A 27,398-nucleotide genomic window follows, 5' to 3' on the forward strand; every position below is an offset into this window, starting at 1 on the left:
ATTGCTATACTAATTGTCTTCCCACTTCCATCGACAAGGGGAGGTTTCAGCTTTGGACAGTTTTCTTGTGCTCAGCTTCCGCCTTAAGGAGGAGAATTTGTCCCCCAGGACTTTTCGTAGCCCTACACTGTCTCTACTGAAAGGCAAGTCCTTTCTGGGGGCTGGGAGCTGTCCTGTGAACATCTCCCACCTTGCAAGGGCATCCACAGCCCCATCTACTTCAGCCAGCTCTTCCTCTGAGACATCCCTCTCCAAGGCAGAGATGCAAGTTGCCAGCCAGAGTTCATGCTCTTTGATGATATCTGAAGAGCCAGAAAGGTCTCCCAGCTGTTGCTGGCTGTCCAGGTCTGCCAGGGAGCACATTCCCTCCTCAGGCTCCAGCTCTTGCCCAATGGAGAAAGCGTGACTGCATGTGTCTGGGGTGAGGGGCTCTGACAGGCTTGTGACTGCTTCAGAGTCATTCTCACAGCCCATTCCTGAGTCTGAGCTGAAGGGGAGGACATCCTCAGACACAGACAAGTCTCCTGCCTCATGACTGGGCCACGTCGCAGCCACAGTTTGAATCCAAGCATAGAGTTTCTGTGAGGAGAGAAACCAAGACTTAATTCTCCATATTAATTCACTTATGCTTAGGAACTCTGATCAGTGCAATGACCAACCACCATACCAGAGGACTGATAACAAAGCATCGTACCCACATCCTGACAGAGGAGTGACAGACTCAGGGGGCAGAATGCAAACTACATTTTTGGACACAGTTATTTTGGGAATTTGTTTTGCTTCATTATGCATATTTGTTAACAAGACTTTTGTTTGTCTTTCTTTTTTAAAATAGGAAGAGAGAGAGAAATAGATTTTTGTTCATTGAAAAAAAAATTTTAATTTTAAAAAATTCCCATAGATCTGGGCAAAGAACTAAGAAGGCTGTTTCCTTCTGTGTACATCTCCATTATGATTGCAACCTTTTGTTTGGGCTCCCATGAACATCGGAGGGCAATAAGCCAAGCCCCAGATGGTGTCCATAGTAACTGCCAGAATGCCCAGGAGTAACCCTGATGACAAAGGACAAACTTGATGGAGCAAAGGTGGCTATAGAATACAGAGGAGGGTTGTGAATTTCCCAGACCACTTAGGACAAACACAAATGGGCAGCAAGCCTCGTATATACCTACATCATTTCCTTTCCTGCATGACTCGGCCACTGTGAAGGCCAAGAGCTCTTCCATTGTATTTCCGAAAAGTGGGCTGAGGCTGGAACAGTTGCAACTCCCCTTCTCCCTACTGTTTCCCTCCCACCCACGCATACACAGTCCCCTGAGGCTAGAGAAGTCATACTTCCCCCCCTCCCCTCCTCCGAGAATCCCTTTTGCTATTCCTCTGCAGTGATTTATGCACACTGAGAAGAAAGGAGACTGGAGTATCTTGAGCTGTCTGGGCAGAAAAGAAACAAGATTTCTCTAGCTTATGGCTTGTGAGCTTTGGTCGACCACATTACAGATCTAGAGGCCAGGAAAACAATATTTAGTTTACAGTTTGGACGGTAGAATGTAAAGTACTTTAGGGCAGGAACTGTTAAGTTTCTAAAAATATAAAACTATATTGCTATCTTTTGTTTTCACATCATTTATATTTCCTGGTGTATTTTATACCCCCTCCATAATCTAATAACAAAGAGAAAAAGCAAGGAGTTGGGAGGCAGGGAGAAGGGAAAGGCACTCAGGAAAACCAACCAACACATAAAAAACACCTGTTACTAAGTGGAATAAAGACTCTTTCATTTTCGATATCCCCAGGCCCAGCATAGGGCTTTGCACGTAATAGATGCTTAATAAATGCTTGCGGAATTAAATTAAATGGAATTTGTACAGTGAAACCCTTAATATTCTGAAGCATGGGGCTATGTATGATACCCCAATCACAGGGCCTCTATTCCTCTTTAAAACAGGGGCTTCCATTCCATCTGGAATTGTGGCTTTGGGGTATGGAGTATCTATTAGCTCCCTGATGGTAGCTCTCAGTTCACTGTGTGATCATCCACAGTTACACTTTAGATGGGGGTGACCCTTGATTGGTTTTCCCCAAGTCCCCCTGTACTCTCCTTAAGGGAGAAATAGTTCATTTTAGCATGTACATCAAATACACAGAAAGATGTCCTCCTCCTAAGCTAGTTTCTCAACTATGCTGCCTTCATAGTATGTGGGCATAATAGTGTCTCCATGTTTTTAGCAGTGCCTACAGGCCTATGTTTGTGCACCACATGTGGCTCATTTGTAAATGGACCCACATAGCCTCAGCTTAACAGGTGGAAGCTGCTCCATGTGTATGATATAGGGCTTTTTAAAATATTGAAGTTCATTTAAAAAATACTTTGAGTTGAAAATAATTTAAACACCAATAAATAAAAGCCTCATTTTTAAAAACTGAATGATGTTTTAACTTTTGTACATGAAGGTTTAAATTTTTTTACATATATTGTAAATTCTGAATAAAATTTTTCTTTATGCTTGGGCAAGTCTAAGGTGCCAGTTTGCAGATGGCCAATAACCTCATTTTTTGTATTTAAAATTTTTTAACTGCCACAAGTAGCTTAAGTGTGGTTAATGTGCTAGTTTTCAGTGTTGTGCTTCTTCAGTCATTTCCGTCGTATCTGACTCTTTGTGACCCCATTTGGAGTTTTCTTGGCAAAAATACCCGGGTGGGTTTGCCCTTTCCTTCTCCAGCTCATTTTGCAGAGGAGGAAACTGAGGGAGGGTGAAGTGACTTGCCCAGGGTCACAAAGCTAGTAAACATCTAAGGCCAGATTTGAACTCAGGAAGAGGAGTCTTCCTAATTCCAAGCCCAGGCCTCTCTAATGAACTATTTTTCATCAGTTGCCATGTCGGTAATCTGCTATGCTAACAGCAGAGGGCAGCATCACTACACTCAAACTTAGGTGTCAAACTTTCAGGCTACATTGTGGACTACTTTCTCTTCTAAAACAAGTGCTAGCTATATTGAGTCTAGTTTTCCTCTCTTCCTCCCTCTGGGGTAATTCTTCTCTCTTTGAAACCACTTACCGATGCCCAAATTTCGATAGTATTTGAGGCAAATACCCTGATTTAATCAATCGATAAACTACTTTGGAGAAGGCACTGTGCTAAGGGCAGGGGATTCAGCTAGACAAAAGATTGTCCCTGCCATCATGGAGCTCACAGCTTAATGGAGGGGACAATATGCAAGTTACAAATATGTCCAAACAAGATATGTGTAAGACAAATTGGAGATAATCAACAGAGAGGAGACACTAGAATCAAGGGAGATTGGGAAAGCCTTCTTATAGAAGGAAGGACTTTTTAAATGGGACTTGAAGAAGCCAGGAGACAGAGATGAGGAGGAAGAGTATAAGGAGTGGGGTAGGGGAGAGGGGACAGCCAGAGACATTTCCCAGATACAGATATAGGGTGTGTTGTAGGAGGAACAGCCAGGGGACCAGTATCACTGGATCGCTCAATACGTGGAGGTATAAGGTGACTAGAAAGGTAGAAAGGGCCCAGCTTAGGAAGGAATTTACAAGTCAGGGGATTTTATGTTTGATCCTGGAGGTAATAGGGAGCCACCTGAGTTTATTGAATAGAGGAATGATATGGTCAGACCTATACTTCAGGAAGATTACTTTGACAACTGAATGGAAGATGGACTGCAGAGGAGACCTGGGGTAGGGAAACCAAACAGCAGGCTGTTGCAATAATCTAGGCATGAGGTAATGAAAGGTTGGACCAGTGTGGTAGTAGTGTCCAAGAAGAGAACGCGGTATATTTGAGAAATGATTTAAAGAAAAGGTAAAATCAACAGGCCTTAGCAATAGATTGGACATGGGGGGGGGGGGTGGGGAGGGGGCAGAGAATGAACAGAGGAGGACACCCAGTTTTGGAGCCTGGATCACTAGGAGGGTGACAGTGGTACCCTCACAGTAAGAGGGAAGTCAGAAGAGGGGAGGGTTTGGGGGAAAAGATAACGAGTTCAGTTTTGGACATGTTGAGTTTAAGATGTCTACAAGACATCCAGTTCAAGATGTCCAATAGGCAGTTGGAGATGTGAGATTCGAGGTCAGCAGAAAGTTTACGGCTGGACAAGAAGATTTGAGAGTCATCTGCGTAGAGATGATCATTGAAGCTGACTGAAGGAATGGAAGGGTGTGGGGAATTCCTTCAAGGATTGATATGTTTTCCATTTCCCCTAGTATGTTTCTTTCAAGAGTGAAGCAGGAAGGCAATTAGGTGGCACAGTGGATAAAGCACCGGCTTTGGATGCAGGAGGATCTGAGTTCAAATCCATGCTTAGATGTTAGCTGTGTGACCCTGGGCAAACCACTTAACCTGATTGCCTAAAAAAAACCCATCAAGTGAAGGAGAGCTAAAGGGAGAAGAGGAAAGTGGCAAGTGGGGGAAGGGACATCTTTGTACCCAACTTAATTACAGAAGTTCTGGGATTCAGGAGCACAAAAATGAACAAAGATTTCAAGTGTGTTCTCAGGCTCAGACTCTGAGATCATGGTCATCAAAGCCAAATGCCTCTTCCCTGCCCTTATGACACAAAATCTTGGAGACAAACTCTGACCCCTTTTTTAAAAATTTTGTTTTTAATTTATGGAATAAAACAAGCACTTCCATAACATAGTACAATAAAAAAGATAATTGTACATGAAACTGCAAATCTACCATGCACAACTTGCTATTCCTTTCAAATATACAACAAAATTATTATGTAAATTTCTTTTTTTTCTTCCCTTCCTCCCCTGCCCTAGAGATGGCTACTATTAGACACAGATATATATGTATGTGTGTATATATATATATATGTATATATATATAAATTATTTATATAATTATATATGTATATATTGCATGTAAATATTTATATGGGTTATATTTGTATATTATAGGTAAATATTTGTATTATATTTCTATGTAAATATACATATGAATATGTAAAACATATAAAATATGTAAAATTATTCTATACATACTTCTATTTATCAGTTATTTCTCTGGATACAGATAGTATCTTTCTTCATATGTCCTTTCTAGTTAATTTGGATATTTATAACAGACAAAATGACTTATTCACTCAAAATCATTCTTAATGTTGCTGTTATGGTATACAATGTTCCCTTGGTCCTGCTCATTTTGCTCTTTTCTATTTTGCACAAGTCTTTCCATGTTTTCCTAAGATCACTGAGCTCATCGTTTCTTTTAGTACAGTAGCATTCCATCACAGTCATATACCACATATACCATCCCCTCGATTTCCAGTTCTTTGCCACCACAAAGAGAGCTGCTGTAAAAGCTTTAGAACATATAGGGTTTTTTCTTTTTCCCTGATCTCTTAATTGACAAATGTAATGGCCTTTTCTCAGTCCTCATCCCTGTTGACCTCTCTACAGTCTTTGACACTGTTCATCAGCCTCTTCTCCTTGACATTCCCTCCTCTCTAAGTTTTTCTCACTGTGCTCTCTGCTGGTTCCTCTCCTACCTGTCTGACCACTGCTCTGTCTCCTTTGGTGGATCTTCATCCACATCATATCCATAAGCAGTCTCCCCAAGCTCTATCTTGGGCCCTCTTTTCTTTTTCTATATTATTTCACTTGGAGATCTCATCAGTGCCTATGATTTCAGTTCTCATCTCTTTGCATATGACTCTTAAACCTACTTAGCCAGTTCCTGACCTCCAGCCTCACATCTCCAACTGCTTATCAGACATCTTGAACTGGATGTCCCACAGACATCTTAAACTCAAGATGGCCAAAGCTGAACTCATTCTCTTACCCCCAAAATCCTTCCTTTTTCCCAACTTCCCTACTATGGTGGAGGGTACCACCATCCTCCCAGTCACCCAGGCTCCTAATCTAGGTGTCATCCTCTACTCCTTACTCTCACCCCTTCCCCATATCCAATCTATTGCCAAGGCTGTTGCTTTTACCTTTGTATCATCTCCCATATGTACTCCTTCTCTCCTCTGTCAACCATCCTGATGCATGCCCTCATCACCTCATGCCTGAACTACTGCAACAGACCGCTAGTTGGTCTTCTTGCTGGAAGACTCTCCCCGCTGCAGTGCTTTTCCCACTCAGCTGTCAAAATGATCTTTCTAAAGTACCTATCATTTACATGACTGTATCATCCCCTTATTCAACAAACTCTGGTGGTTCCCTATTGCCTGTAGGATCAAACATAAAATCCCCTGTTTGGCTTGTAACCCCTTCATAACCTGGCCCCTTTCTACCTTTGCAGTCTTGTTCCACCCCCTGTTCACCCCCACATCTTCTGTGAGCCCATGGTACTAAGCCCCTTGCTCTTCCTCCACTGGTTGTCTCCCATTCCTGAAACACTCTCCCTGCTCATCTACTCCCCCCAGCTCCCCTGGCTTCTTCCAAGTCTCAGATTGTTACTCCTTCTGCAAAGAGTTTTTGCCCAGTCCTCCTTAACGTAGTGACCTATATCTCTTGATTATTCCTAATCTATCCTGTCTGTATCTTATTTGTACATGGTTGTTTGGGTGTTATCTCTCCCATTAGACTGTGAGCTCCCTGAGGGCAGGAAGTCTTTTGCCTCTCTTTGTATCCCCAGCTCTTTGCACAGTGTCTGGCATACAGTAGGTGCTTAATAAATAATATTAAATGTATTTTATATTATTTATTATACATAAATATAGATAATATATTATTTATATTATGGTAAATGAAATTTTTAAAATAATAATAAATGTTTATTGACACCATGCTGCATCCTATGAAGTGAGGATGACCTTGCCTCTGACTTCCCCCCAGCCCTTCTCTATTCTCCCCTTAAGAGGGCAAGTTACAGACCTTGCCAGGTAGGCAGTGACAGGCCCAAGTTCCAGAGATTCTCTATCAGACTGGAAGCTTTTTGAGGGCAAAAACTACATATGTATGATCTTTATATCTCCCCCATCAACTAACCTGGGGTTCTGTACACAGTAGGCACTTAATAAATGTTTACAATATCACATTATTATCTGAGTTTCCCTGAGAGTATTGGTGAAAACAATTATTGTAGGTGATGAGACAATAGGAAAGAAAGGAGCCAGTCCAAAGGGGCCAGTCCAATGTTTTAAAGATGAGGAAACTGAGGCCCACAAAGATTCCCAAATAAAAGTAGAAATAGGAGAGTTGTCCATCTCACCTTTCTTTTTGCCAGTGGTTGGGGACAAGAGGGAGCAAGATGAGAGCATTTCTTGGATGAGAGGTTGAACCTTGTGAAATTCTCATAAAACTGCCTTTTAAACTTCCCTGTTTATACACAAGAATTTCTGGGCCTTGTCATCTCCCTAGGTTTCTGCACTGAAGTCAGCTGGGGGCCCTGTTGGCAAAATGTTCTGTCTTACTTATTCACTTTTATCTTCAAAATCTTCCACTGGCTCCATTCCTTCTGCTTCAAGCCCTGATCTCCCTGCCTTAAAAATCTGCCTTCAACTTCAATATCTCCCCACCCCCACCCCTGTCATGGAGCTTCAAACAAAGAGAGTTTCAAATTCGAGCTCTGCTCATTCCTATGTAACCCTGGGCAAGCCACTTACCTTCCAAGCCTCAGTTTCCTTATCTGTAAATTAAAATGGCTGGACTAAATGGCCTCTGAAGGGCCTCTGGCCTTTCCCAAGCTCTAAATCTAGGATTTTATGACATCTTCAAGCCACCCTCTTAGCTTTCTCCTTTATCAACAAACTTCTCAAAAAAGAATACTTCGGACCTCCATTACTCCCTTATTCCTCCAACACCTACAATCTGGCCTCCACTTCCTACCATAGTACTGCTGTCCCAAAGGTTACAAGGGACTTCCTAAGTCTAATGGATTTCTCGCTTGGTCCTTGTTATAATAATAACGGCTAGCATTTCTATAGCTTAAGGTTTTGGAAGAAGAGCTTTACATACGTCATCTAATATGATCCTTCAAACAGTTCTGTGGGGTAGGAAACTGAGGAAGATGGAGGTTAAGTGACTTGTCCGAGATCACATGGCAAGTAAGTGTCTGAGACAGAATTAGAACTCATGTCTTCTTGGCTCTAAGTCTAGCTCTCTACGCACACCACACAGCCTAGCTGCCTCCTTGACTTATCTGTAGTACATTGACAATCTCCTCCAATTTGACTTCCATGATACGGAACCATCCTGACATCCCTCCTCCCTCTCTCCTTCATTGATGCCTTTTATTCATAAATGTTGGCCATTATCAGAGCTTCTATTCTCCATATTACTGGGACTCATGGAGGCTCCTTAATGACGTTCAGAGGGGGCAGACTTGAAAAACAGACTATCCCGGCAGTCCTTGAGCGACATGCTCCACAGGACACCCTCCTTGTGTCTCCTGTTACTCTTTGTCCCAAGACAGGCAAATTAATTAATATTCTCGGTCCAAGCCCCTCAGCGTTTGACAACTGTGCTCCCCACTCTGTTAGACTAAATTCAGATGAAAGACCCTGGCCTGGACTTGGCAAATGCGCAGCTTGGCAGCTTATGTGTGGCAGGAGAGCTAGGTTAGGAGCAGAGAGTCTCAGATTGGGACCCTGAGTCATTAAGACTTGGGTTCAAATCCAGCCTCTGACACTTACTAGCTGTGTGACCCTGGGCAAGTTACTTAATCCTATCCAAGTCATTTTCTTATCTGTAAAATGAGCTGGAGAAGGAAATGGCAAACCACTCCAGTATCCTTGCCCAAAAAAAACCCCAAAACAAAAGCAAATGGGGACCTGAAGGTCTGGCACAACAATAAAAATGTTTTGCGGCATTAAAGTGCTGGCTATTACTATAATTGTCTATTATTATTTCCTTAATACATTCATTCAATAAGTGTTTATTAAGTACCTATTATGTTGCAGAGCACCATGCTATAGCCACGAAATTGAAACAGTCCCAGCCCTTCCCTGAAGCACCTTGCATTCTCAAGGTTCTAAGATGGCTCCAAAAGACTCATGATGGAAAAAGCTATCCACATCCAGACGAACTATGGAGTCTGAATGCAGATGGAGGCAAACTGTTTGCTCACTCTCTCTCTCTTTTTTTTTTTTTGGTTTTATTTCTTCTTTCTCATGGCCCATTCCATTGGTTATAATTCTTCTTTACAACTTGACTATTGTGAAAAGAAGTTTAACGTGAAGGCATAGGTAGAACCTATATCGGATTACATGCCATCCTGGGGGGAAGGGGAGAAAATTTGGAACTCAAAAACTTGTGAAACTGAGTGTTGTAAACTAAAAATAAAAAATAAATTTTTAAAAAAGTACCTTGTATTCTAATGCCCCCTCTCCCCCACCAGCTCAAGAAAATGACAGGAAATGGCACCTAAGCTGGATGCTGAAGGGAGCTAGGGATTCTGTAAGGTGAGGAGGATCTCCTTCCACACCTGCAGGTCCACTTGTGCAATAAAAAAGGAGAAGGAATCGCAAGGCCAGGTACAGGGAACAGCTGGCTGGTCAGCTTGACTGGAACAGAGAATGTGTAAAGGGAAATAATATGAAGTAGGACTGGAAAGGTAGGTGAGAACCAGGTTATGGATGGCCTTCAATACCTAGTTGATAAGTGTTTTTATATTTTATCCTAGAGGCCATAGGGAGCCACTGATGATTTTTTTTAGTAAGGGGATGCTATGATTATGAGATAACAATTGTCAGGCACTCAGCACAATGTCTGATACATAGCATGATAGAAATTTTAGTTGTTGTTGCATTGGTGTCTTGGGAAGAGAAATTTGGCAGCCATGCAGAAGAATGAATGAAGAAGGAGAAAAGGAAGCTTGAGACCAGCTAGAAGATGGCGATAGTCCAGGGGAAAGGGCTGGGTGGGGCTGCATGGCCTAGGGTCTGGGCCATGTGAATGGGGCAAGAGGACAGAGACAAGAGGGGTCATGGAGCCAAAACTGTCAAGACTCGGCAACCGGTCAAATATTGGGCTTGAGGGAGCAGGAACAGTCAAGCTGACTCCAAAGTTATGAGCCTGAGTGACTAGAAAGATAGGAGCATGAGTAACTCATTTTATATACATAAACACACACATACATAGGTATATAAAAACACATAAGTATACACATACATGTATGCCTCTGTAGATACACACATGTGTGTGCTTGTGTGTGTGTGTGTGTGTGTGTGTGTAAGATAGGTGCACCATTAACAGAGATCAGGGGAAAATAGGTTCCATTTGAGATGTTGATGGGCCATTCAGATAGAGATGTCCAGCAGGCTGTAGGCAACACAGGGCAGGATCTCAAAGAAAGATTAGGTCTGGATATGTCGATTTGGAGTCATAGGCATGGAACTGATGACTGGATCCATGGGAACTGATGAGACCATAAGGATTATTCACTGGCTTTATACAGCACTTTAAAATTTGCACACTTTATGCGTATTATCTCATTTCTTCCTCACAACAACCCTGTGAAATGAGTGCCAGCGTTATTCCCATTTTACAGATAAGGAAACTAAGGTACAGAGAGGTTAAGTGACCCTTGCCAGGGTCACATAGTTAGTAGCTGAGGCAGCATTTGAACTCAGGTCTTCCTGATTCTAACATTCTATCCCACATTCTGTCCACTGAGCCACATTAGCTGAGAGAAGAGGGTTCCGGACAGAGCTTTGGGGAATGGCCACACTTAATGGGTGGGAAGAAGAGGATGATCCAGCAAAAGAAATGAGAAGGAGAAAGAGCAGTCAGATAGGAGGAAAATCAGGAGAAAAATGTCACAGAACCCAAGGGAGGAGAGTAGCCAGGAGCAGCGGACAACAGTATCAAAAGCTTCCTCAAGACAGGTCGAGCAAGGAAGAGAAATAAGAAAGGGTCATTGAATTTAGTAGTGAAAAGATTGCTGGCTCCAGAGAAGAGATGAGAAAAGGTACTTCCTGTTCTTCTTTGCAGGGGTGCCTGGGGGAGGGGGGAGACGAGAGGAGAAATACGGCTGTGCTGCATTGCACATCCTGTCAGCTCATTTGATTTGTTGGTTAGTTTTGCTAAACTGCTTTTTGTCTCTTCTTTCTTATTAATTGTTACAAAGGATTACTCCATGGATAGGGGAAGAAGGAGGGATGTAGTCAGATATGAAAGTGATATAAAAACAAAAGATACAAATAAAAATGTTTGAGAGATATTGGTAAGCATGGAGAGTGAATTTTCAGTCAAGTGGTAAGGATGGAAACCAGATTGCAAGGCATTAAGAAATGCGTGGTTGTTATTGTCAGGAAGCATAGAAATAGAAGGGGTATATGGAACCCTTTCTGGAGTCTGAACTTGAAAGGGAGAAGAGATACAAAATGAATTCCCTTAAGGGAATAGTAGAATCAAGTGGTGGCTTCGTAAGGATGGAGGTGATCTAGGTTTGTGCATAGGTATCCTTCCCCACTGCCATTGTAGGCAAACTTCCTGGTGCAGTGAAGGTTCCGACTTGTGATGCCCTGCCCCTCAGTTAGCAGCTGGGCTCGTAATGGGTCAGGATAAGTACTCTCCCCCTAGGTGAATCATCCACTCCTACCATTGCTTCTCTGTAGATGACGCCCCAGCTCTTCCCTCAGTCCCTCATTTTCAACTACTTCCTGGCATTTCCTCACCTATAAAATAGGAATAGTAATTCTTATTCTAGTTACCTCAAAGGATGCTCATGAAGATGGCGCTTTGTAAATTATAAAGCACTATATAAATAGGAAATGCTGGAATTTTTGTTATGTTTATTCTCTTTGTTGTTGCTGCTGCTCAGTTGTGTCTAACTCTCCATGATGCCCATTTGGGGTTTTCTTGACAGAGATCCTGGAGTAGTTTGCCGTTTCCTTCTTCAGTTGCTTTTATAGCTGAGGAAACTGAGGCAAACAGGGTTAAATGACTTGCCCATGGTCACACAGCTAGTAAGTGTCTGAGGCCAGATTTGAACTCAGGAAGAGGAGTCTTCCTGACTTCAGGCCCAGCATTCTATCCACAGCACCACCTACCTGTCCTATTTATTTTCTGTCCACGCTCAAATCTGTTCTGCATACTATTGCCAGATCAGTAATACTAATGAAGGGATTCTTAACTTGGGGTCCGTGAACTTGGTTTTGAAATATTATAACTAAATTTCAATATAACTATGTTTTCATTTGTAATCCTAGGTATTTTATGCTTTTAATAATATTCTTTGGAAAATTGGCTCAAAGAGGGAATAACATATACACTCAATCGGGTATAGAAATCTCTTATCCTACGGGAAAGTAGGAGGGGAAGGGAATAAGAGAAAGGAGGGGGGAATCAGAAGCAAAACACTTTTGAGGAAGGACAGGATGAAAGGAAAAAGAGAATAGAATAAATGGGGAGGGAGACAGAGTTAACAATAGTAACTGAAAAAAATTTGAAGAAAGTTTCTCTGATAAAAGCTTTATTTCGCAAACACATAAAGAACTGAGTCAAATTTATAAAAAATAAGAACCATTCTCTAACTGATAAATGATCAAAATATATGATCAGTTTTCAGGTGACACATCTATAGCCACATGAAAAAATACTCCAACTTACTATTGGTTGGAGAAATTCATATTAAAATAATTTTGAGGTACTGCCTCATACCTATTAGATTGGCTGATAGAACAGAAAAGGTAAGTGACAAATGTTGGAGGGGATGTGGGAAAAATGAGACATTAATGCATTGTTGGCAGAGTTTTGAACTGATTCAACCATTCTGTAGAACAATTTGGAACTATGCCCAAAGGGCTACAAAACTAAGCATACCCTTTGATTTAGCAATACCACTACTAGATCTGTATCCCAAGAGATATTTAAAAAAAAGGAAAAGAACTTATATATACAAAAAATATTTATAGCAGTTCATTCCTGGTGGCAAAGAATTTCAAATTGAGGGGATACCCATCGATTGGGAAATGACTGAACAAGTTATGGTCTGTGATTATGATGGAATACTACTGTACTATAAGAAATGATGAGCAAGATGCTCTCAGAAAAAAAAAACCTGGAAAGACTTGCATGGACTGAAGCAAAGTGAAATGTACTGTGTACAAAGTAACAGCAATATTGGGAGATGATCAGCTGTCAATGACTTAGCTGTTCTCAGCGATACAACGATTGAAGACAACTCTGGAGGACTTATGATGAAAAATGCTATCCATCCCCAGAGAAAGAGCTGATGGTGTCTGAATACAGATTGAAGCATACTTTTTATCTTACTTAATTTATTTCTCTTGAGTATTTTTTGTCTATGTTTTCTTTCACAACATGACTATTATGGATATGTTTTGTATATGTGAAACCCATATTGAACTACTTGCCTTTTCAATGGGGTGAGGGGGGTGGGGAAGGAGCAACGAAGAGAATTTAACTCAAAGTTTTATCAACGAATGTTAAAAATTGTTTTTACATGTAACTGGGGGAAAATTAATTAATTTTTTTAAAAATGATATTCTTCTGAGAAGAGGTCCACAGGCTTCATCAAGCTGCCAAAAGGATCCATGATACAAAAAATGGTTAAGAACTCCTGGTCCTAAAGCATCCCTTGATTGTGTCTGTGCCCTGCTTAAAAGGCTTCCATGGCATCTTTATTTATACATGTCAGATTAAGTACAAACTCTTTAAGACTGACAATTTCTACCACTCTGGCCCCATCCTCCCTTCCCTACCTCATTATGTATCCTTACCAGACATTCATCATGTTTCAGACAAACTGGACTACCGGTCATTCCCCAGGTCTATCTTCTTCACCACCTATGGACATTGCTCTCTCACTTTCTCACAATCCCCACCTATCAAAATCCTACCCATCCCTGAAGATTCAGCACAGGTCACCCCTTCCACAAGGCTTTCCCTGATCACATCTGATAGAAATATCGCCATTCTCTGAACTTCTCAGCCTGGCCTTGAAAGTATCCTCTTTTAACAGCATTTACAACATACAAGTACAGAATGAAGCACATAAATGTGTGGAGTGTTTTGAGCCCTTTCTGAAGAAATAAATTGGTGTTATTCTTGCTGAAGATTATCTCCATGGGAACATCTTCCCTCTTGACCTAGTGTTTGGGAGTAGGCTGGTCTATCAAGTGAAATCATAAAAATGGCATCAGACCAATTTTTTCTGCTCCCCTGGGAATGCCAAGTGTCACTGACGTCTCTGAGGTGGGGATCAGAGATCTGTTCACTCCCACCTTTGGCACAGGAGGGTTCCTTCAGGGTTAATGCTCCAATCGCTGTGACAAATAGGTTCTGAAGGTACTGCTGAGGGGCCAAGTTACAGAGGAATACTGATGCCAGCACAGGGTAGGATGGTCATGAGTGTCTCAGAAAACTACCCTGGCCAGAACAAGAATACTTTGGCCTTGTGATGTCATTCCTCCAAACAGGGAACTCACTAGCAGCCCTTCTTGTCAGCGAGCTCTCCAGCCTTCATCCCCTGGGGAAAAGCCTTCCTCTAGACATCCTGGCTGGGCTGAGTTGATTAGTGTCCGACTCAGAACTGCCATCTGACCCAAAGTCAGGAGGTTAAATCTTTTTTCTAATAGTTTTTTTTCTTTTAAATTTATTTATTTTTAGTTTACAACATTCAGTTCCTCAAGTTTTTGAGTTTCAAATTTTCTCCCCTTCCCTCTCCTGTCCCCTTCTCACCCAAGACAGCATGCAACCCCATATAGGTTCTACATATGCCTTCACACTAAACGTATTTTCACAATAGTCAAGTTATAAAGAAGAATTATAACCAATAAAGTGAACCATGAGAAAGGAGAAACAAAATAAAAACAAAAGCGTAATCAAAAACAAAACCAAACAAAAAAAGAGAGGGAGCAAATAGTTTGCTTCAATCTGCATTCAGACCAGAAGGTTAAATCTTCTGAATTGTGTTTAAGTGTATGCACAACTTCCAGTTACCCAGTTTGTGGGTAATCTAATGATTCTCCTCATTTTCCTTTCTGCTGACATCTTATATATGGGCATCTTCCCTCAGAAAGTGGGCAGGGCCTGGAAGGGGAGTCAACCCTCACATGCACACATTTTGATTTTTGTCAGTGGCCTGGTATAAAGTAAGGCAGGCAGCACTATTGGCTAAAATGGGAGTTGTGGGGTGATCTAGGGATTTCTGGCTTTCCTCCTGTCCTCAGACATAATCTCCTTGTGCCCTTGCGCTGGCTTGGAATGCCCTCCCTCAGCACCTCGGTCTCTCAGAATCCCAACTCAAACGCCACCTCCTGTGTGAGGTATTATTCCCCTACGGTTAGTGCCTTCTCCCACAAATCACCTTTTAGCTGATAATAGCTTACATTTAGGTGCTATATGGGCAAGTTGGTGGCACAGCAGATACAGTGCTTGGCCTGGAGTCAGGAAGACCTGAGTTCAAATGTGGCCTCAGACACTTACTGATTATGTGACCCTGGGCAAGTCACTTAACTTCTGTTTGCCTTAATCCACTGAAGAAGGAAATGGCAAACCACTCCAGTATCTTTGCCAAGGAAAAACCCATGGACAGGGCCTGGTGTGCCATGGTCCACAGGGGTCACAAAGAGTTAGACCGGACTGAACAACAACACAAATATAATAATAATAATTGTATGCCTATGTCACGTAAGACCTATATCCTAAGTTACAGGATAGTAAATCCATGTTCACCTGTGAGCTAAGTGGGGGTGGGAACAGATGCTCAGGGTCACCAAGTGTCTTCATGGAATGTGGGGCACGTGCATGGACCTGTTCCCCTTTTTTCTTGATACCTCTTTTAATTTTCATCTCCTCGTGGGTACCAAGAGTGGTATCACTCACCTTGTATCGCTCAATAAGCTTGAATCCAATGAAATACTGCAGCTTCCGAAGGCAGATAGGGCAAAGCTCCAGGGGCCGGAGGAGGGCCTCATCCACACTCAGGGCTCCCTGCATGATGCAGCTCAGCCAGCGGCAATTTCCCAAACCAATCAAGTGGCAGATCTCATGACATGTGACCTATTAGGAAAATAAAATTATCCTTGACCAAGTTGGAGAGGAAAAACTCATCCATACTCATCCATGTTCACATATTTCCCACTTTCCCTCCACCCCAGTCATTTAGCTTGGGATTTTTCCACTCCAGAAGGGAAGCAATCCACCCCTCTTGAGGAGAGAGGCCCATCCTGTTTCCTTCCACTAAAATAAACATTTTTTGAGGCCCTTTTTTCAGTGATATGCCTGTCAGTATTTCATGTATATTAGAAGCATTGGTGTGCTGGTAAATGTTTAACAACCAGCTTTCTGAAAATACAGGTCACACTTTTAAGTTTAATCTACAATATTAGCATTTTATTCATAACTTTCTTAATTCTAGTCAATCAACCAAGCAATAAATGAAGCTCTGACTTGTAGTGTTTGCCAGTTTCTGAAATGTAAATGTTCCCACTGAAAATTTAACAATCAGCCTTTGGTTTGAGCTGGCTCCAGCACACTCCTGATTAGAGGGATGTCAAAATATATAGGGTATGCCAGGTGACATTAACAATCTCTTATTCACTGCAGCATCTGAAGTTAGTTCCTGCAGCAGACAATGAGCCTCATTCATTCATCTATTTCATTCAGCAAAGATGTATTAAGTCCTGCTACATACAATGCTTGATCATCAAAACCTGTGATTGTGGGCCATAATGCCCTGCACCAACCCTTAGAGGTTGTCCCCAAGTCTGGACTCGCTGCTGGATTAAGTCCAAGAGCAATCCCTGAACAGACTCCAAGGAGAGAAGGAATTCATTGGAGACTCCTAGTAATGTCTTGTTTTGTTTGATTTGGGCGGGTTTGGGTTGGGCTTTTTTTTTTATGGGGGGGTGGGGTAAGGGAGATTCTAGCTTGATTGATTCAGAGTTAAGGAAGCTATTTAATTCCATATGGTTGAAGAACACCCTGAGCCAGTTGGAATCCTCAGACTCTCCCAGTCTCATTTATACTCTATGTATAGACTACATCTTCCCCTAAAATGGCTCGTCAAACCTCTATAATCATTTTAAAATTTATCCACATCCTATTACATATGTGAGATGTCCCTTCAGCCAGTATAACAGTCACTGCTGATTAGGAAGCTATTTCTTTTTTGCTCTTTATTTTGGAGGGGACTAGACCTGTGATTTCATCTGTGTGAGGAACTCCCAGGTGATGAGCTTCCTCGACCAACTCAAATTGGCACCTTCTCTGCCTGGAGCACTGAGAAATGAAGATAGTTCCCATGTCATCTAGCCAGTATGGGTCAGAGGCAGGCCTTGAACCCAGGCCTTCCATCCTCCAAGACTACCTCTTTATTCATTATAGCGCACTGCCTCTCAGGACCCATTTTTAAGGAAATATGTGAAATCAGACATCTGAAATAGCTTTGAAGCTTCAGTTTGGCCCCAAGTGATAGAAGCCATGAGAACAACAAGGCCTGGTTTCTAAGACTGGGAAACACCTGTCCTGGTACACATACCTTGCAGCATTGGACCATCTCCAGAATGCTGAAGAATAGTGTCTGATTTCTGTCCCTCAGAGTTATCTCAGGCACCTTCATGGTGATCTCTGGCATCTCCTCAGCCCCTGGAGCCTGGCAGAAGTCAGCTGAAAACCTGGCAAAGCTGCATACTCCTACTTCTGAGTAAAGGAGAGAAGACCATAGAGTGAATGTCCTGCTTTAGGGGTTAAGACGGGGCTGGGAAGTCGAGAGAGCCTAGGTAACCACAGTCATCTAACCCCGCTATAGCCCAAAGGGCCACCTCAGCTCTCCCAGAAAGGGATAAAGGTCGTCTCAGAAATCCCTCATCAAGAAAAACTCACATTCTGTCCATTTTATCACTGTGGTGTTCACTGGGCAGAGAGTCAGAATCCCTCCCCTTGTGACCTTCTTCCCCAGCTGTTTAAAAAGAGTTCTTTCCCCCAGAAAATGACTTTTCCCGGAATTTTGGGTTGCCAGTAACAGAAACTATTTTCGTTCATTTCATTACCTATATAATCTCATCAGGAAAGCCAAGCAATTGATTTTTTTTAATGGAAAAAGGTTTATAGGATCCTACATTTAGAGCTAGGCCATCAAGCACAACTCCTGCATTTTACAGATGAGGAAACTGAGGCTAATGTGATTCAGTGATTTGCCCAGGATCACACAGGTAGGGAGTGTCTGAGGCAGATCTGAACTCAGGTCTTCTAAGCCCAGCACTCTAACCTAGATGGCATTTGCAAGTCCATGTCCACAGGACTTCCTTTTCCTCATTCCTCCCTAACCATGATTAATTAACTGAAGGTGTTTTTTTCTATATGCTTCCTACTTCTACTCCTATCAAAAAAAAAGCCATCAGACCTGAACTCTTGTGACACCTATAGGATGTCTTCTATTTTATGTTCTCCCAGATACGTGCTCACCTTGAAGAGCACAAGAAGACTTTTGTCACTGACACCCAGGAAATGTCTTTACCTATGTTGGTCTTTGAATGGAAAGGCTCTACCCAAATTTCCCTCCTGGATAGAAGGCATTAGGAGCCAGATCTCACCTTGTCCTGGAAGGGATTTGCCAAAAGTGAAGCTCCAGGTTTCACAGGGGTACAGGTCCATGAGTGTGAGGCCCAGCACACAAAGGGCATCCATAGGTTTATTATTTTTCAGGAAGGTCAAAATGCTATCTGGTGATGGAATACAAAAGGCAGTGGGTTCTTACAGTGGAAACCAGACAAGGTATTAGATGACAGACCTACGTAGGTAATACCTAAATGTTATACCATGGCATAATCTTATTAGATTAAGTCACTTAACTCTTCTAGGTTTCCTTGGGCACCAATGTTTGGGCTGCCATACTTTCAGTCCCTGGTCTCTGTTTCCCTTACCTTTACAACCTAGGCAACTTCTTTTCCTCTAGGTCTAGCAGATTGCTGCCCCTACAATCCCTGGCCAGCTAGGGCACCCTCAATTCTTCTCTCTATCGGGCCTAAATTGGACCTTTTCTTTCATCACATGCAAGAGGTTGGAATTTTTTAGAGAATGTGCAATCAGCATTTGAGTACAAACAGGAAACAACAAAACAGAAAAGAGAAAGTTTCTGGACTCAGACATTCTGAATCATCCAGGTTCTAATTCACACTAACCTGAAACCTAACTGAACAGGCACAGCTTCTGTGTTTGAGTGAATTATCCAACCTTCATAATGGATTCAGAGATTTATGTACATGAAGTGATGCAGATTGAAATGAGCTGAACCAGGAGAACAATCTCTGATGCCCACAGTAATAACACAGGAGGAAAGGACTCTGAAAGACCTCAGAACTGCTTTCACCAAAGCAGGGACCAGCTGTGATTTAAAAGACTGATGATAAAACATGCCTGCCACTTTTGGCAAAAAGGTGATAAACCAAAGGTGAAGAATGAGATATTTATTTGATCTGTTCTGCTTGACTACGCTTATCTGTTATAAGGGAGGACGTCTACTTGAGAGACAGGGAACAGTGAGTTAGGGGTTAGTCACAGATACGAAAACGGGAGCATAAATCAGGCTATCCAATGAGAAGTCACTGTAAGTGACTCCTACCCCACAGCTGCACAAAATGTCAGCCAGCAGCCCACAGGCAATAGGAGAGGGGGGCAACAGCCGAGCCAGAACCAGCATAGGCAAATGTGCCTCCCGACAAGACCAGAGATAAGGAGAGCACCTTCGGGGAGCTGGAGTCTAGCCCAAGAACTCGGGTGAACTAGGGCAAGACCAAGCAAGAGTGACCACTCCACCCAAAAGCACAGAAAGGGGCTCGCTGATTCCCAGCCCTGGCACAAACCCCAGTTCAAGAACTAAGGCTAGAGGGATGAGTAAATCAAAGAAAACACTGACAAGTATCATAAAAATTATTGTGAATATAGAAATCCCCCAAAAGAAGGAAAGAAGAACTCTGAAACAAACAAGAAGGGGGAAAAAAGAATTATCCACAAGAATTACATGAATACCTTGAAGAAATCAAGCAAGAATTTTTTTAAATGAAATAAAGCTTTGAAGGAAAGGATTAGAAGGAAATTGAACAGCTAGGCAGTGCAGTGGATAGAGCACCGGGCCTAGAGTCAGGAAGACCTAAAGTCAAATCTAACCTCAGACACTTACTGGCTGTGTGACCCTGGACAAGTCTCTTAACTTCTGTTTGTCTCAGTTTCCTCATCTATAAAACGGAGATAATAATAGCACCCACCTCTCAGGGTGGTTGTGAGGATCAAATGAAATAATATTTATAAAGCACTTAGTGCAGCACCTGGCACACAGTAAGGAAAGGGGGGCAATTATATAAATATTAGCTAGTATTATATATATAATAAATAAATAAATATTAGCTTAGAGGAGAAAATGGGAAATCTTGCCCCCAAATAAGAATCCCTGAAAACAAAAATAGGTCAAACAAAAATCACCTACTCTAGGAGACAATAAGAAATATTAGACAAAATCAAAAGACTAAAACTAGAAGAAAATGTAAGCTTATATAAAAAAAAAACAGGTCAAGGAGACAATTTAAGAATCACTGGACTCCCAGAAAACCAGGATTTAAAAAAAAAAAAGCCTGAATACCAAATTTCAGAAAATCATAAATGTAAGCTGTCCATTAGAGTTCTATTAGAGCCAGAGGGCGAGGTAAAGATAGAATTCACTGACCACCTTCTGAAAGAAAGGCTAAAAAGAAAAGTTCCAGGAATGTCATAGCCAAGATTCAGAGCCCTCATGTCAAAGAAAAATTACTGCAAGCATCCAGGACAAAACTGCAATTACTAAGGATCTACAGTTACAATCACACAAGACTTGGAAGCTTCTACTATAAACAAGAGGAGATCTTAGAATAGGACATTCCAAAAGTCAAAAGAGATAGGCTTACAATTAAGAATAACTTACCCTGCAAAGGTGAGTATAATCTTATAGGGGGGAAATGGATCTTTAATTCAAAAAACAAACACAAGAGTCCATAGAAATCTAGAAAGGTAAATGTTTGAACAGTTAGAAGGAACTGTATGATGATATAATGCTGACATTCTAATAAGGGAAGAAAAAACAAGTGTTGCTTCAGAATCTTTGTGTCTTCAAAGGATGTTAGGGAAGCTAAATAAGAAAAACAGATGTTCTTGGAGTAGAATGGTTCTAGTCTGAGTGTTTTTAGAGGGGAAAGAGAAATGAAGGCAAAAGAAGGAATACACTAGTATAGAAAGGAAGAAGGGGTAGAACTTACAATTAAGATATGTGAGAAGAAGAATAAACAAACATGGAGAAAGGGTTGGGAGAAGTTAGCGTAAAGCGAACCTCACTTATCTGAAACAGAAAAAGGAGGGCTGAACATACGGTTTAATATAGAAATCCATTAAATTCAATAGGAAAGCAAGAGGGGAAGAATGGGGAGGCAGGGTTAAGAATCAAGATAATACCATAATTACATGCAGAACAAACTTGCTGACCAATTGGGGAATTTGTTTTTCTTAATTATACATGTTTATAATAGAGGCTTTGTTTTTCTTGCATGCACATGTGAAAATAAAATTTAATTTAAAAAAATGTACTGATCCTGAAGGAGAGATCAAAAGAGGGGGGAAGAAAAGGAAAGAAATAGAATCTAAGGGGGGGTACCCATCAATTGAAGAATGATTGGACAGATTGTGGTAGGTAAGCACAATGGAATGTTATTACACCGTAAGAAATGATGAAAGAGAGGATCACAGAGAATCCTGAGGAGTAGGAATTGGCACAGAGTGAAGTGAAACCAGAATGAACCAGGAAAAAGAATCTACACAAGTATAACAAGGTTGAAAAAAAATCTTCGAAAGACTTACGAACTCTAGAGAATCAATGAAACAACCAACCATTTCTCCATAAGATATATGATGAAGCTCTACCTCCTGACAGAGAGGTGATGGTCTTGAGGTACAAAAGGAGACATACATTTTTGGACATGACCATCCTGTGAATTTCTTTTGTTATAAGTGTGGTTTTTTTTCTTTTTTACTTTTTGTTGTTGTTGTTAGAGGAGGGGGACAAGGAGACAGGGAAATGGAGAGGAGTCTTGATGAAAAAAAAAACAAAACCCCAAACGCTGAAAATTTTTTAAATGAACAGAACAGAAGCAAATTCAGAAGAAAGAAAGCACAAACCAAAAGAACAGTTTAGAAAGTAATGGGCAAAATTTATTATATACATGTAATGACAATTTAGATTTGAAGATCTTTCCCACTCATTAATAGGCTATGTGACCTGCTTACATCACAGGAAGCCTAAGTCACATGTGGTAGGAGGAGCTTGCTGAGAGGAAAAGGAAAGTGTGTCACAGGAAATGGTGAAAGAGCAGTTAGAGCTGAGGGAAAGAGCAGACCTGTGGTGTGCTGTGAGTGTATTTGTGGGAAGGCCTCAGCAAGGGGGAGAATGGTTTTGGGATGGCAAGGCTCCATGCTGTGATATTGTGTTTTGAGTTCCTTGCTGTTATGATAAAGTGGGCTTCCTGGCTTTAAGAGTTGGTCTTCTGGTGTCTGAATAAATGTTCTACTTCTATATGGAGAGTCTCTCATATTTTGCAATACAGAACTACATAGGCATATTCATGATTATCACTGATGTTGTGTTTATTGCCTTGTTATTACAATACATGAAAAAAAAGCTATATGAAATGAAGATTCACAGTTACATTAACAATCCTCTTTTTCTGTTCTGCTATGTATATGGAAATGCTCTTTTTGGTATTTAAGAATAAAAAATAATTTTAGTAGGAATATCAATAAATCATTTTAAATGGACAAGAAAATAAGAAGTATAAAACATTACAAAACAAAACAATTTTATTACTACCTTGTTATATGTGTGTACCTATAGAGAGAATACACATATTCTATATACGTACACAAATATATCTCTCTAGTTTTTTCTAAAAATCTTTGTAAGAGTGTTCAATGTTCTATACAATTCTTCTTTGAATATTGAAATGTTGATGATTATGATAATGAAAATTATTTTTAATCCCATTCCTTTCCAAATATCAGACAAATTTGAGTGTCTCCACTCTTTCTTTGACTCTCCAACTGCTCCTCCTCAAGCAAGAGAGGTTGGCTTGGCAGGACTTTCCTAAAGAAACAATTTCTCCTCCCCATTATTGGTGAAAAGAAATCCTTAAACTTGGGTAGTAGTCTGTTGGTATCTAAGTGGTATTGGTAGACAGTAATACATCTGCCCAGTGGTTTCACACTAACCTCCCAGGTAAGGAAAGAGGAGTCATTTCTCCACAGGGCTCCATTTTCCTCATCTACAAACACCCTTCCTCTCCTATACTATCATCCTATATGGGGATGATGATGGTAATAACTGGACGAAGATGATGATGATGATAACTGACATCCAGATATTCCTTTAAGGTTTGCAAAGTGCTTTACATACATTAACTCATTTAAACCTCACAGCATCTCTGTAGGGTAAGTCCTACAAATATCTTTTACAGACTTTTTTTTTTTTACAGATTTTACAGATGAGGTAACTGAGGTTTGGAGAAGTGGGGACTTGCTCAGGCCTAGTAAGTATCTGAGACAGAACTCAAAGTCAGATCTTCCTAAAATTCCAAATCTAATGCTCACTCCTAATGTGGGAATAAAATGAAGTTACTAATATGAAAGCTCATTGAAAGGCACAAAGTACTTTAAAAACATAAGCAGATTATAAAAGGTATGAAGATTCCCTCCTCTCCTCCCCCTGGACTCTCAGAATAAGAGGAAGGCTCTGCACCCTGGGAATAGGAGGAAGGCCCCATGTTGCTCTCAGACTAATCAACATGGACTGACCTTTCAAAGGAAGACATCCTTCCTTCTGACTCTCTATGCTCTGTTTCCATCTAGTCAGACGTCCTGACCCCTAAGTCCACTGTCAATCTTTTAGTACAGGGAGGAAGGCAACTTTCGACTTTCAATATTACAGTAAGCAGGTCCAAATCCTGCCTCATCTGTAAACTGAGGAGGCTTATTTGATGGCCTCCCAAGTCCCTTCCAGCTCTAAATCTCTGGACCTATGATCTTAGGGCTGTCCCAATCAGATGAATATTAAGAGAGAAAGAAGTAAAAGCATCTAAGCAGAGGCATGCCAAATGGCAAAACACCCTCATTGGGCACATACTTTTCTTGGGACTTTTCCCAGGCCTCACTGGAGTCAGAGATCTGAGTTCAAATCCCACCTCCCATGCTTCCTACTAAAACAGGGGTAGGGAGTCCCTCCAGACTTCAGTTTAAGCATCCGATATCACTCATACAGTGGAAAGATTAGCATTGCAGTCGGATGACCCGAGTTCAAATCCTGCTTCTGCCTCTACCTGTGTGATCTTGGACAAGGTCATTTGGAAAACAAAGACTTTGGACTAAGAGGCCTTCTAGCCCTACAGTTATGACCATATACAACTGAATGAATCATCCTAGTGAACCAATTCCAACCTGTCCCACCCTGATTCAGATCCTGTCTCCATCTATAAAGTACCTTCCCTGGCTATTCAGTTAGACATGTTTAAAAAGTCCCTTGGAGAACAAAGTGCTATAGAGATACCATTTTAAGGGAACTCTTTCCCTCACATCTGTTGCATTCCTTGGGGTATCTTATCATAAATTTGGCTTGTTTTTTTCTTCTTTCTTTTCTTTTATTTTTTTAAGCAATAACCTAGAGGAGGGGAAATAGGCACGAACAATCTAATTGTAGAAATCTTCTTTTCCAATGTGCTTAACTTTTCCCCCCCAACAAAAACAGGATTTCATCCACCCCATCTCCCTTCTTCCACAGGGCATACAGGTCAAGAATGGCATTTGCCCTAATTGATGAAAACCAGTGTGATAATGCCACTCCCTATCTTTACTCCCAGTCCAAACTGACCCGCATGGAGCTGGATCTTGTCAGAGTCCCGATTATGACGGAAGCAGCAGTGGATGGAAGAGATTGGTACGGGGGGAAGGCACTTTACCCGAAGCCCCAGGAAGAAAGATTCCACGCATCCCCGGAGACAGTCCAGGAGGGAACTCCCTGCAGGTCCTTCAATTACATCTAGGAATAGAAACAGCATGGTCAGCTTCTGCATTGGACCTACACTGTTTGTTTGCACAGTCTGAAGAAACCACATATGCCCCGGGATGCAGAAGACATGATCAATGGCATTCATTTCAGAACCATGGTCACCTCTATGATGCAAGGGTTGAATTCCCCATCCACAAGAGACAGGTACAATTCAAATGACTGGTTTTCCAGGGGCTGGCTCTTAGTGATGCTTGCCTCAGTTCGTTTCAGTCTAGAACTTTGGAGTTAGGGTTCTCTCCTCTCTGAGTGTGGTATCGCGTCTGAAGCCCTTGAACAGCTACAGCTGTCCTCCTTCTTCCTTTCAGGGTGAACACCTATATACAATTTAATTTGGCAGCACACCTGATGGACCGGTGTTCTCTCTCACATCTAGGATATTGCTAATACTCAACGGCTAGGGCTTCTCTATAGGTTCAAGGAAAGTTCCATCGTCTCTTGCTCTAGAACTCAAGGAAGCAACAGTGGGATGGGAAAGGGGCAGGAAGCCATCCCATTTCTATGCAAAAGAACCAGGCCACTTTTTTCCCTCTTCCTCTCTCTTATCACTGGGATAAATAAGCCTTCTGACCCACTTGTCTCCACTGCTGTTGTTGCCATTTGAAATTTTTAGCCAGATCCTGCTCTTCCCCCCAACCTGTTTCTGTTTGTCTGTCTGTCTCATATGTACACACTCCCTCTCCTTTCCTCCCTCCCTCCCTCCCTCTCCCACACTCTCTCTTCTCACTGCCCAAGGCAAAATACTATGAAGCTTATGGAGACCTCAGAGTACTCTGGGTTATAACTCCTAAAAGCTTAAGTTACAGAAATCTTCCTGAATGGGAGCCAGAGAGACTCTGATAGAGACCTAGACCCCTTATCATCCTGGCTTCTGCACAGATCAGGGTGTGAAGCCTGGAGCCCAAAACCAAGTTGAATGACACCCCCTCCCCTCAACCCAAGGTACCTATTGGCTGTAGGTAAATATGCTTCCGGCACATGCTCTGTTTCCTCCTTAGGAGAGAGTGGTAGAAGGTCTCAAAGTCCTCTGGGGCATCAGGGTGGCTTAGGAGCCAGTCAAAAGCGGTCCTGATGACCAATGTACAGAAGAGGGTCCTCTGTGGGTTGTATGCTTCAGAGAGGAAAAGCCTCTCAGTAGTGGAAAAGGCCTTAGCATAAAGTTCCTGGAGAACAGGGTTGGTGGAGATGAGGGCATCCTTTAGAGCCCGGGGACCAAAACTGAACTCCTCAGCATGCTTACACTGCAACATTGCTGCCAGGCAAACCCTCTAGCTAGGAGAGAGCCTTAGAAGGGGGAGGCTGATGATCTGGCATCAGCAGTCACCAGCCCTCAGGAACTCACTTCGACTGTTGTTTCTTCTGAGGAAAGTCTGTGAGGACAGCAGGAGTCAGGAATGAGGTACAGTCAAAGCCCTGAGTCTCAAGGTTCACCAAAAGACCTTTTCCCTCTGTGAAGAAGATTGTGACCCAGAACTTCTTGAGCTGATCTAAGTGGCTTTAGAGAATGCCAGCAGGTGGGTACACATTGCCATTTAAGAGATCCTGAGGGTCTCCTTCCAATGGATACCCACGGTCCTGGTACTGGATTGGTAGTGAGAATCAATAGAGGCTATGATGGAGTGACAACAGTGTCTGCCAGCCCATAGGGTTATTCTGCAGCAGGAGAAGAGAAAATCATGGAAATGTCATCATTATTCCTATACAATTTCAGAATCACAGAATCTTAAAATTAGAAAGCATCTCAATAACCATTTCCTCCAACCCATGCCCTGAAATTAATTCCCCCCATAAGAGACTCAGCAAATACTTATCCAGCCTCAGACTGAAGACCCCTAGGGAAGAGTAAGCCATTACCTCCCAACTTAGCCCATTCTACTTTTTAAAAAATGTATTTCATTTTTAATTTATGGAATAAAACAAGCATTTCCATAACATTGTACAATAAAAAAAAAAGATGATTGCACATTCCACTTTTTAGACAGCTCTAATTGTTAGGAAGTTTTTTCCTGATGCCAAGCCTAAACTATCAGGCCATCAGTAAACATTTATTAAGTACCGACTACGAGCCAGGCACTGCTTGCTGGGAATACAAAGAAAGACAAAAGACAAGTCCTGGTCTCAAGGAGTTCACAATCTAATTATATGCAGACAAACTACATACAGGATAAACGGGAGATGCTCAATAGAGGGAGGGTGCTAGCTACAGGGGTGGAGAATATGCAGCCTCCAGGCCACATGTGGCCTTCTAGGTCCTCAAGTGTGGCCCTTTGACTGAATCCAAACTTCACAGAACAAATCCCCTTAATAAAAGGATTTGTTCTGTAAAACTTAGACTCAGTCAAACGGCCACATCCAAAAACCTAAAAGGCCACATGTGGCCTCGAGGCT

General features: G+C 41.8%; 1 protein-coding gene across 1 annotated transcript; it reads right to left on the reverse strand.

The window, feature by feature from the left end:
* AMZ1 (archaelysin family metallopeptidase 1) lies at positions 1-26,260 on the reverse strand. Its single transcript, XM_036741288.1, is given in 8 exon segments — positions 1-579; positions 11,520-11,550; positions 11,552-11,589; positions 15,764-15,940; positions 17,421-17,581; positions 18,475-18,603; positions 24,816-24,983; positions 25,957-26,260. Coding segments are annotated over 8 exon segments (1,578 nt in total). The 3' UTR covers positions 1-9.
* Positions 26,261-27,398: the final 1,138 nt, after the last annotated feature.

This window comes from Trichosurus vulpecula, chromosome 1, assembly GCF_011100635.1.
Source record: "Trichosurus vulpecula isolate mTriVul1 chromosome 1, mTriVul1.pri, whole genome shotgun sequence".
Lineage (NCBI taxonomy): Eukaryota > Metazoa > Chordata > Mammalia > Diprotodontia > Phalangeridae > Trichosurus > Trichosurus vulpecula.